Source organism: Hylobates moloch, unplaced genomic scaffold, assembly GCF_009828535.3.
Source record: "Hylobates moloch isolate HMO894 unplaced genomic scaffold, HMol_V3 SCAFFOLD_10, whole genome shotgun sequence".
Taxonomy (NCBI): Eukaryota; Metazoa; Chordata; class Mammalia; order Primates; family Hylobatidae; genus Hylobates; species Hylobates moloch.
Window position 1 is genome coordinate 15,582,798 of NW_026652285.1, and position 12,751 is coordinate 15,595,548.

The 12,751-nt window shown below is 38.3% G+C and overlaps 1 protein-coding gene across 2 annotated transcripts in view; it reads right to left on the reverse strand.

Annotated features, from left to right (window-relative positions):
- Nucleotides 1–348: 348 nt before the first annotated feature.
- The window catches only part of CPD (carboxypeptidase D), a 72,641-nt gene continuing 60,238 nt past the window's right edge, over nt 349–12,751 (reverse strand). The window contains exons 18-21 of one of the 2 annotated variants that reach the window (XM_032163103.2): nt 8,051–8,182; nt 7,304–7,489; nt 6,579–6,678; nt 349–4,446 (exon numbers count right to left, since the gene is read on the reverse strand). In XM_032163103.2, coding sequence (XP_032018994.1) covers nt 4,220–4,446; nt 6,579–6,678; nt 7,304–7,489; nt 8,051–8,182 — 645 coding nt within the window. In that variant the 3' untranslated portion in view covers nt 349–4,219. Of the gene's footprint in view, nt 4,447–6,106; nt 6,387–6,578; nt 6,679–7,303; nt 7,490–8,050; nt 8,183–12,751 lie in introns of those variants that run through there. The other variant, XM_058445217.1, reaches the window with a different exon arrangement.

The window sequence follows — 12,751 nt, forward strand, 5'->3', positions numbered from 1 at the left end:
TGGAAAAAGGACGAAATTTTTAACCAACAAGTTTAAAATGGGTACATAAAAACCTTTCAATGACCAGTTTTGTGTTGTTGTTGTGAAATGATTGAACATATATAACAATCTAGCTGAGCTAAAAACAGAAAACTGTGGCTAATATATAATGTGATTTCAGAAACAAAGCTTTCTTTTGAGTCAATTCATAAATACAGAAACATTCCATAGGTGATACCCTGTATTCTGATCCTGGTACTATTTTTCCACTAGCATAGGTAGAAAAACTAAATAATTTTCAAACTGGACCTATAACTTTTTCTGGCATATTCCATCTGAAAAAAGATTATGAGACAAAACACAAAGAAAGACAAACATCGTAAAATAACTTTTATACAGGATTAGTAGATCTGTTTACATATAAAAAACAGAAAGGACCTCATTACAGTTAGATTTCACATAAATTACACATTGACTTTTAAAAACTACTATTCAACTTCATTTAAAGTCCCTTTTAAAAATTTCATTTTGAAGGCACAGTGCATGAAATAAACCAAAGACTGAAGCACTTGAGATGAATGGGTGTTGGGCACCTCATAGAAACAGCTGTAGATTGCTCTAGAACTGGGAGTATCACTTGGAAAAACTGGAGAGGTGAAAAGCTGATTTTTAATCTAAGCATAAAAAAATACTATTATGTCATACCTCCAGAAAATCTGTAGCATGGCCAGCATAGAAGGTAGTTAGTACACTCATGTTATGCCATTTATAAAAGTCATAATCATACATATTTACATAATTTATATCCAACTGCCTCAAAATGGTAACCTATTTTCAAATTTCATAATGTACTCTGTCAAATCAAAATCAATCAGGACAATATTCTGAAAATCAAGTGGAATCATTAACGAATTATTGCTAAAAATAGGATAAATGGGTATTGGGAGAGATTTCTTCATGAACTAGAAATCCAAGTTCAGTTAACATTAATCAAAGACCCAAATCATCCCCCCAAGATTTTAGCTAAAACAAATCAGAAACCCAAAGAGTTACCAAAAAAGTTGCTATAGAAAATCACTGAACATCAATCATAGTGGAATTTTTGGTAATAACAATAAAGAAAAATTATATTGGAAATGCTGGGTTGTCACTGTTAAAACAATTCCACCAGAAAACCATAATGTAGGGCACTATTACAGAATTCATTGCCAAGAAGCTTTTCATACAGCAGGGACAATACCTGGCACAAATGCATTTCTGGCAACAACAAGATAAAACTATTCAATGTTGAGAATAAATGGAAATGGAGGAGCAGGTCATGGTTACTGAGTAACCTGGTGTCAGCTCAAACACAATAAGCTCAGACATAAACACTACCTTTTATTTATTTGTCAACTCATAATTAGTTTTAAATTCAATAGTCATTAATTCAGCAAATCCCATTCAAGTAAAAGTTACCAAAGATTAAGCAATCAATTACACTGGGCCAAATATACAATATGTTTCCTTTCTGGAAGATGACAAAGTCCCAAAGTAAATCCCTTCAATGAGCATTGCAAGCGTTCTTCAACTGGATAGGATCCCACTCACTACCCAAGTGTTCAGCAAAATGCATCAGAACCAAAGGGTCTTTCTTTCTGAAATGACTTGGGCACATTTTACTGAACTACATAATCAATACATGTACATGTACACAGGCAGACACTTTGAACATTACCTACTCAATCACTTTGCTTTTATTAACGAGCTGGGAAGGAAGAAGGCTTACAAACTGATCACCAGGACAAAACCCATGCCTTGTGAGTAAAGAAAGGCACAACTCAGGTTTAGGCAGATTTCTTAATACTATGATACCTACTTGCCTCCGTAACTCCAAGGAAATGGAAAGTCTCTCGGAGAAACACTGAAGAAATGCATTCCCCATCCCATATGGCTTCAATGCCTTAAGCGGTTAATATGTTCTAATATTAGATTAGATCCGCAAATAAAAGACAGGGCAGGGCTGAGAATATAGTCTTAGTAGTCAGGTATCCTATACATTCACGCTTCTAGGTAACACAAGCTGGGAAAGTCTTGTTTTCCAGCTAAATGCATTATTTAAAAGTTCATTGAAGATCAAGATTTATAGCAGAATTTGGTTTTTCTTTCAGGAAATATTACTAAAATAACTATGTGTATGTTCATTTCTTTAAAAATTTTACACACGCTTAAAAGGCATGGCCTCTAGCCACTGAGATGTACAGTTAAAGACATATTTGATCCAAGAGAGAAGTAAATGTAAAAGGTATCCTCTAGTGAAGACCAATGATAACAAAGCAAAGCCTGTCACATTAACTTTGTTTCATTTGCTGTAATGTTCCAAGCGGGGCAGCCACTCTTAGGCCCCTTGTTGGTTTCCTGACTGTACTCTTAAAAATAAAGCTGAAAAAGAGCAATACACCACCATCCTTAAAGAAAACATAAAGATTATTAGAAGAAATTAAATCATATATACTTCACTATTAGCATCCCACAAGCCCTGTTCCATGTATGAGGTGGCAGAATTTACAGTTGCTAATACCAGAATACCAGAATGGCTTAACCTTGAACCACAGATTTATCACAGATACTTATTAACAAATGACATGACCTCATTATTCTTGCTAAACAAAATCTTCTTTTATAAAGCCACTTTGAATGCATTCCTCACAAAACCTGGTTGAACGACCTAGGTAGGTGGTAAACCACTCCACCTGAAGGCTTTGGGATAACTGATACATTAATGGATATAGAATACAATTGAGAAGATGAGAGCAAGTTTTTTGATCCCCTGATCTAGTATAAGTTCAGCAGCAACTTGGTCATTAAAACATTCAAAGGTATTAAACCGTTAGATCATTGGTAAGATGCATACTTACAAAAAGCATCATTTCCATTGCATAAGACAGACACAATAAAATGCAAATCTTTCAGGTCTTTGCCTGATTGGCAGTGAAGATGACACTTTCACACCACAGTGTTTTATCACTTAGCAGTCATAGTTTACATTTTTTTCAAGGGAGGAAGCTATACTTAAAAGCTTTCGACTGAACTTTTAGCAAAATTGGTTGATCAAAAAGAGACTGTCAAATGAAACATTAGGAGAAAGAACCAAATCACTCCCAGAGGCCCATGTGAACAAGACCGGCCAAGCAATTTCAGTAATAGTATGCTATTACAGGGTATAGGCTTGGCTGGAGCATGAAGTATAGATATTTTGTGTTCAAATACAGGTTAAGAATGTGCAAGTAGGTCTCTTCCACATTTCTAGATATTTTCAGTAGAATTCAGATCTTGTAGATGGCTGGGTCATCTGAAAACCATGTGTGCAACATAGAAAAAGGTTCCGATTTAGGCAATATTAAAGAATCAGGCATTCCTAGAATAAGCTAGTGCTTCACAGATATAAGCAGCAGCACCTGTGGGTTTTTTACCAAGTTCGAAGATAGGCAACATGAGTTTTAACTTTTGCTAGATCTCTCTCAGCTTCATTCAAGTGGGCATTTAGACTTTTCACAACAAAGTTAGTAAGTTCTCCCTTAAAATGGGCTATTTAGAAGTTTGCTAAACCTTAAGAGAGGTAGTGAAATCCTGCTTACAGCGTAGTCTACCAGTTCCAACCTAGCCTTGGAACAGGTAGAAAGCCAAATGCAGAAGCCCATTTATTCATTTCCTACTGTTATATGTGTTTAAAAATCAATTCAACCTCCATTAAACCTGAATAAGAGAAACTCCAGCTATTTAACAACTAGAGAAAAGTACTCCTCAGTAGGCTGAAAAAACCTTGAGTTTTTAAAGCTTTATGTAGATTCTGACTGCTGTCCCTGCCTTCATGTTTCTGGATTCTTTTGGCCATTTAAAACAAAGAAAAATACTTAAGCCGCTAGTAAACACCTGATGTGCAAAATATAACATCCTCTAGTTGGCTTTATGCCATTATTACATAAGCTCCAAATAGCTCATCTTAAATTAAAAAGAAAAAGTGGCTGTCCCATCTCTGCTGCATAAACAGAAATCAGATTTCTTTTTTAAAGGTTAAGAGTACTTTAAGGAAGGGAAGTTCAAAACTGCCAGTGAAATTCACAGAGAATACAAATTTAGCAATTTAACTTCCCAAAGCTCTTTGAAGAAGCAAGAGTCTCTCTTCTTAATGCAGTGTTCTCCCAAGAGGAACTGTAATTTTGCTTGGTACTTATGCTGGGAGATATGCAAAATGTGTTTTTCAATGTTTGCTAGAATATAATGTTTCCTCTTCAGTGTCTGTTTCATCCTGGAACTCATGGCTTAGGAGGGACTTCTTGGAGCCAGTAGACATCATGCGAATTTCATCTTCATACTCATCATGATGCTGCCTGAGCCGATGAAAACCATCCTTGTGTCTATCAGACTTGATTGAGCAGATGCACGAAATAATGCAAGCTGTTAGGATCAATGCCGACATAGTAGCACCTGACAAACGAAAACCATCACGTGGGTGATATTATACTTTAAGGATATTAATAAGCAGCCGCTTACAATGGAACTTTTAATAATATACCCCTCATTTATTTTATTTCTATTTCATGCACTTAAGAACAACCCTTTTATTATTATAGAAGCAGTATATGTACAATATACAAAGTTTAAAAATACAGATAAGCAAACTAACAAAAGCCAAAACCAAAAAACCTCCTATATTTACATTTCCATTACCCAGAGATCATTTTTAGTTATAAGATCTTTTGTGTGTGTGTGTGTGTAATCCTCCCACCTCAGCCTCCCGAGTAGTACCACAGGTGCACGCCACCACACAAAAATTTTTTTAATTTTTGCTAGAGATGGGGTTTTGCCATGTTGCCCAGGCTAGTCTAGAACTCTTGACCTCAAGTGATCCACCTGCCTCGGCCTCCCAGAGTGCTGGGATTACAGGCGTAAGCCACCATGCCTGGCTCCAGATCTTTCTTTATGCATATGCATGTACATGTATTTTTTTCTTTTACCATAATGAAATTGTACTGTGTCTACTGTTCTGCAACCTGCTTTTTATGACTTCTATTATACTTTTCCTTTCCAGTAAACTTTCATTTCATCCAAATCTCCTTGTTTATTTTAAATTTGTACATGAGGTTATCAAAATAAAAGTGTTAGAAACTAAAAATAATAAAAACCAAGTTCACAATAGCTAATGGGTGACAGAGTCAGATTTAAACCATGGCTGAATTCTACCTCCTGTGTTTTTAACCACTAAGTTATTTACACTTAATCTGAGAAAAGCTAAGAACTCTTTAAACACACTACACAGGATCTATGACTGGGGCATGTTTCCAATACACTACTTTCTCTCAACTAAGGGTCTCTCCCACAGGAACCCTGTGATAAAACTTGGTTATTCTGCCTCATCCAAGTTGCACTTAGAAATAAACTAAGGCTGTCTGCATCAAATAGATACAGTATAGCAGAGTATTCATTTTACCACATATTTTTTTCTTCCTAACCTTTCAGTAATCCAAGCAATGACATGAATTAGTTCCAGCGTAAACAAACATTTCCTCTTTCCTGGATCTTGAAAAAGCAGAACTAATATAAGTCAAAGTCCTAGGAACTTATGACTTTAATATAAAGCAAATCATTCATTCATTCATTCAACAACTTTTCATAAAGACCCACTGCGTGCTAACCATCGTTCTAGGCTTGGAGGATGCAGGTAGATTCCTCGCTCTCTCAGAACTTATGTTTTAGTGGGAAAGATTGAATATAGACAAATAAACGAACAAATATATAATATAATGTTAGTGACAAGTGGTATAATGAAAAAAAGCAGGATACAGATAGTGACGGGGTAGCTAGGGTGATCAGGGAAGGCCTCTCCATGGAGGTGACATTTGAGTATAGACCTGAAGAAAAAGAAGTGTTGGGAACAGGCCCCCCAAAATCTGGCCATAAACTGGCCCCAAAACTGGCCATAAACAAAATCTCTGCAGCACTGTGATATGTTCATGATGGCCATGATGTCCGCGCTAGAAGGTTGTGGGTTTACCGGAATGAGGGCAAGGAACACCTGGCCCACCCAGGGCAGAAAACTGCTTAAAGGCGTTCTTAAACCACAAACAATAGCATGAGCGATCTGTGCCTTAAGGACATGCTCCTGCTGCAGATAACTAGCCCAACCTGTCCCTTTATTTTGGCCCATCCCTTCGTTTCCCATAAGGGATACTTTTAGCTAATCTAATATCTATAGAAACAATGCTAATGACTGGCTTGCTGTTAATAAACACCTGGGTAAATCTCTGTTTGAGGCTCTCAGCTCTGAAGACTATGAGACCCCTGATTTCCCACTTCACACCTCTATATTTCTCTGTGTGTGTCTTTAATTCCTCTAGCACCGCTGGGTTAGGGTCTCCTTGATGGAGCTGGTCTTGGCAGAGAAAGGCAAGCCAGGAGAACATATGAGAGAACAGAGATCCATCCAGGAAAATCACATTTAGATAAGGAGACATTAGAAGACAAGTGATTAGTTTCAGGATTATGGAGGTGACCCACTCTCATATTGAAATGTCAAGATCGTTTTTAACTTTTACTACTAAAAATCAAAATGTCTTTACCTGATACAGTTACCACAAGCTCCCTTGGCAAACCAAATATCCGGTTATCTGTGTCCAAGACTATCACCACAGAACTAGCTGCATCATGATGCACAAAGACCTAGAAGGAGAAAGAGTAAGAATCATGACAAATTCTGCTTAAGGTGTACTGTATCTCTGCTATATTATTAGGGCCCACAGAGCAAACTAAGGAGATGATGCATTGCCATCTAAAGTATACAAAATGCTAGAAAATTTTCTCGTTTGTTGGCAAGGGGTACAAGGATAACAAGATATCATAATCAAGAGGCAGTCACACTTTTAATTTCTTTACTCCCTTCAAGATTTCTTTCTTTTTCTTTTTTTTTTTTTTTGAGACGGAGTCTCGCTCTGTCACCCAGGCTGGAGTGCAGTGGCGCAATCTTGGCTCACTGCAAGCTCCGCTTCCCGGGTTCACCCCATTCTCCTGCCTCAGCCTCTCCGAGTAGCTGGGACTACAGGCGCCCGCCACCACGCATGGCTAATTTTTTTGTATTTTTTTTTAGTAGAGACGGGATTTCACCGTGGTCTCGATCTCCTGACCTCGTGATCCGCCCACCTCAGCCTCCCAAAGTGCTGGGATTACAAGCGTGAGCCACCGCGCCCGGCCCACTCCCTTCAAGATTTCCAACTAGAGTTTCAAAATAAAATAGAAGTATTATTAAGAATAAAAATTTACATGATGCTACTCAATTTGAGTTTCTCACCTGTGAATGTTGTTGCTGGTACCCATCAGCGATGGCATTGATGTTATGGACACCTGGCGCTAACAGTATATGGAAATAACCTCCCTCTTTTGTGTGTACCTTTATTCCTTCATTAAGTACAATGACTGCTTTAGAGATTGGCTCTCCAGTCTTATCTTTAACAAATCCATGAACTCCCTTGTGAACCTGAAAAAATGTTTAAAATATAAATTTATGTTGTCATAATGCCAGACATTGTAGAGGCACTAGCTTGAGGCATGACCAAAACCAACCAACCAAACAAAACAAAAACCACACACAAACAAGTATCAAACTCTGTATGGCCTGCTTCTTCTCTTCCCTCCTCACTGACTCTGACCTTGTTTGCTATTCATTCAATGTTCAGGATCACAGAGCTGGACATAAAAGAGAACTCTGATATTGTCATAGCCTAAAGCATTAGAACCCAATCTTCTAATGCCTTGAGTGATTTCCTTCCTACCATGGTATACTGACTCCAGTAACTCTGTGATATTCAAATTAAAGAACTTGCAGCATCTTGCAAGGTCAAATTACCTAAATTATAGCAGATTCCAGAGATGTGAATAAATGGCATTTATTTAGGAAACATAAAATGACCAAAACTCTTCTTTCTATATAAATTTAAAATAAATAATATACATTTTTGGTAAAAGACAATGTTTTGATAAAGGTTTTTACTGAACATATTCCTGGGAGTTTGCCTCTAGTTAAAAGGAAAAGACTCACCTCCACTAACATACTAAGAAGAGATCTCTTATTGTCTGCCCACAAGGAAGGGAGTTGTGCAGCACTAGGAAAGTAACAGCAGCTTGTGTATACTGTGATTTCCGGACAATGGCCATAGGTGACACTATAATCCTAGAATACAAAGTTCAAAATCAAATGTGGGAAAATTAATAAGTAAAAGAAAGAATGAGGCTTTGTAATACAACAAATGGAGTAAATGAAAAGAAAGTGTAGCTGATGTAAACAAAGAAGCTGTAAAGCATTTTATGACAAATATAAATGAACCTCTCTGTATTATAATCAATCACAAACTCTGTGAGAGCCCTTGAGGACAGGGGCTATGTCGAATTTATTTTCCTATCTTCCGTGCTTCCCACAGTGCCTGGTAGTGCCAGGTAGATGGGGTTTATTCAGGTTTGCTGAAGAAATGAATGAAAGAGTACATGCAGAAGAGGGTCAGCTTCCCTCAAAACCCAGAAACATCACAGTTGTTCTTGAAGCTATGGAGATAATGATCATTAGCCCTCTCATACCCTCAACCTGGACCCCTGCTAGTGACAATATCCACTCCCTGCAATACAGCATTGATATTATCAAGGTACAGGAACTGCCTGTGCAGACAGGTTCAAAAACTCAACTTACCACCTTTTCCCAAAATCTCTTCTTTTTCCTAACTCAGTTAATGGTACTGACTCATTTTCTCACATAGCCATGAAACCTCTTGTCTTTGACTTCTCTATCTCACTATCATCCATAATTTGCTGAATCTTGTCAATTCTACCTCTATAGAATCTCTAAAATGTCATCCTTTGACTCTACTCTCCTTGCCACTAGCATAACCTAGGCCCTCATTACTTTTTGTCTAGACAATTCCAAACCAGTCTCCCTGTACCAGTCTCTCCTTCCTCCAAACTATCTTAACTGATTATTTAGAGATTAGTTTTCCCATAGCATAGCTCAGATCATGTCAATATTGTTACCCCTGCTCAAAACCTCACAGTTTCCCATTCTTATTAAAACAAAGCATTCAAAGCAACAAGCACTCTTTCCATTCTTAACCTTCTGTGGCTCTGCATTACACCCCATATTCTAACTAAATTAGACTTCTGCTATGTACTGCTTCCTCTTTCTGTAATGTTCTGCTTCACCATCTCTGCAGCCCAAATGCCATCTCCTCTACAGAGAAAAGGCTGTATCTCTGACTAGATATAATTTTTTGTGTCTTTAATTTCTCACGGCCTGTTGAGAGTTGCTCTCTTCCAGATCAAATCAATTATGTAACACAGTTAATTCGTACAATAGGCCAGGCAATATATTTTATTTATCACTAATATAGCAAAGTGCCTCCCAGTAGTAAGTTCTTAGTAAATAAAGGAGGGAAGACAGGCAGAAATGGGAATGAAGTCAATTTTCTGGTTGCACATGTGAATAAAATGATCAGCCAACCACCCATCTGCTAACAACTCCTGCCTAATTTGAAGTGGATGGACAATGAATTAAAATGCTGTCAGAAATTAAAGAAGACCTAAATAATGGATAGGAGGACAATACTGTAGAGATGTCAATACTACACAAAGTGATATACGGTTTCAACACAACCTCTAACAAAATTCCAACACCCCTTTTCTCAGAAAAAGAAAAGCCAATGCTCAAATGGAATGACAAGGGGCCCTGAATAGCCAAAACAATCTTTAAGAACAATAAAGTTGAAAGACTCACACGTTCCAATTTTACAACTTACTACAACAAACCTACATTAATCAAAACAGTGATACTGATGAAGCTGGAAACCATCATTCTCAACAAACTATCGCAAGGACAAAAAACCAAACACCGCATGTTCTCACTCATAGGTTGGAATTAAACAATGAGAACACATGGACACAGAAAGGGGAACATCACACACCAGGGCCTGTTGTGGGGTGGAAGGATGGGGGAGGGATAGCATTAGGAGATATACCTAATGTTAAATGACGAGTTCATGGCTGCAGCACACCAACATGGCACATGTATACATATGTAACTAACCTGCATGTTGTGCACGTGTACCCTAAAACTTAAAGTATAATAAAAAAATAAAAAATAAAAAATAAATCAATAAAAATAAAATAAATAAATAAAAAACAATAAAGGAAAACAACAACCAAAAAAAAAAAAAAAACCAGTGATACTGGCATAAAGGCAAACATATAGACCAATGGAATAGAATTGAGAGCCCAGAAATAAATCCACACATCTATGGTAAACTCATTTTGGGGAAGGATACCAAAACCATTCAGTGGGGAAAGAATAGTCTTTCAACAAATAGTGCTGACACAACTGAATTTCTACATACAAACAAACGAAGTTGAACTCCTACTTCATACTGTAAAAAACAAACTGCATCAATGACTGAAATACGACAGCTTGATCCATAAAACATTTTTTTTTTTTTTTTTTTTTTGAGACAGGGTCTCACTCCATCGCCCAGACTCCAGTGCAGTGGCGAGATCTCGGCTGTTCACAATCTCCCCATCCCAGGCTCAAGCAATTCTCCTGCCACAGCCTCTGGAGTAGCTGGGATTACAGGCACGCAGCACTATAGCCCGGCTAATGTTTGTATTTCTAGTATAACGGGTTTCAACATGTTGGCCAGGCTGGTCTTGAACTCCTGACATCAAATGATCCACCCACCTTGGCCTCCCAAAGTGCTCAGATTACAGGCCTGAGCCACCATGCCCAGCCATAAAACTCTTCAAAGAAAACACAAGGATAGGAGGCTGCAGGAAGCAGGGAGGTGGGAGGGGGTGGGGCCATGCACCCTGCCTCTCCCACTCATCCCATACCTGCCCTCCAAAAAAAAAAGAAAAGAAAACATGGGGCATGTCTGGGAAGTGAGGAGCGTCTCTGCCTGGCCGCCCCGTCTGGGAAGTGAGGAGCGCTTCTGCCCGGCCGCCCCAGCTGGGAAGTGAGGAGTGCCTCTGCCTGGCCGCTGTGCAACCTTCCAAGTGTGAAGTGACAGCCTTCGTTGTAGAATGAATGAAGACACTGGCACTGATTATATAACACCTTGGCAGCTATCTCAAGTCGTTGGTGGTGGAGGTATTGGAATTATAGAAGAAAGCAAACACACAAATTTGACTAAAGGCGATTTTGTGACTTCTTTCTATTGGCCCTGGCAAACCAAGGTTATTCTGGATGGAAATAGCCTTGAAAAGGTGATATATATTTGAACGTATCTGATTTTTTTTCCCCGTATAATTCTTACTTTGTGCATTTGATATTCAGTTGTGTTTGTAATCACGGAAAAATAAAAGCATATACAAAAAAAAAAAAAATGGGGCGGGGCGGGGCATCTTTATGACCTTGGATTTAGCAACAGATCCTTAGATAGGATAACAATTGCAAAAGCAACAACAACAGAAACAGGTACATTGGATTTCATCACAATTAAAAACTCGTGTATCAAAGGACATAACCAAGAAATTTAAAAGGTAACCTAAAGAATAGGAGAAAATACTTGCAAATCATGTATCTGATAAGAATTTCCTATCTAGAATACATAGCATCCAGAATGGTTTTTGTTTATTTGTTTTTTTTGAGACAGAGTTTCGTGCTTGTTGCCCAGGCTGGAGTGCAATAGTGTAATGTCGGCTCACTGAAACCTCCGCCTCCCAAGTTCAAGTGATTCTCCTGCCTCAGCCTCCCAAGTAGCTGGGATTACAGGCGCCTGCCACCATGCCCAGCTAATTTTTTTGTATTTTTAGTAGAGACGGGTTTCACCATGTTGGCCAGGCTGGTCTCAAACTCCTGACCTCAGGTGATCCTCCCGCCTCAGCCTCCCAAAGTCCTGGGATTATAGGCATGAGCCACCACCATGCTCAGCCTTTTATATTAATATATAAAGAACTCCAGCCTAGGCAACAAAGGGAGACCCTGTCTCTACAAAGAATTAAAAATAATTGGTCCGGCATGGTGGTGCATGAAGGTGGTCTTGGCTACTCAGGAGGCTGAGGTAGGGGGATAGCTTGGGCCTGGGAGGTTCAGGCTGCAATAAGCTGTGAAGGAGCCATAGCCACTGCACTCCAGCCTTAGCAACAAAGTGAGACTCTGTTTAAAAAAAAAAAAAAAAAAAAAAAAAAAAAAAACGAAAATAAGTGTTGGTGAGGAGACAATATGGGAAAATTGCAAACCTCAAACATTGCTGGTAATGAATGTAAAATGGTGCAGCTGCTGTGGAAAACAGTTTGGTGGTTCCTCAAAAGGTGAAACATAGAATTACAATATAACCAGGCAATTCCACTCCTAGGTATCTATCCCAAAGAAGTGACAGATACTTGTAATACCAATGCTCATGGCAACATCATTTGCAGTAGCCAAAAAGTAGAAATCCAGGTGCCCATCAACACATGAATTAACAAAAAAATGTGGTATAAATATAAATAGAATATTATTCAGCCATAAAAATGAATGAAGTAATGATACATGCTCTAAAATGGATGAATCCTAAAAGCATTTTGCTAAGTGAAAGGGTAAATATTATATGATTCTACTTACATGAAATACCTAGAATAGGCAAATTAATAGAGACAGAAAGTAGACAGGGTTTCCAGGAGCCGTGGGAGAGGGGAATAGGGAGTTATTGCTTAGTGGGTACAGAGTTTCTGTCTGGGGCAAATGAAGTTTTGGAAATAGATATGGTTTTGGGGGCACAACATTTAA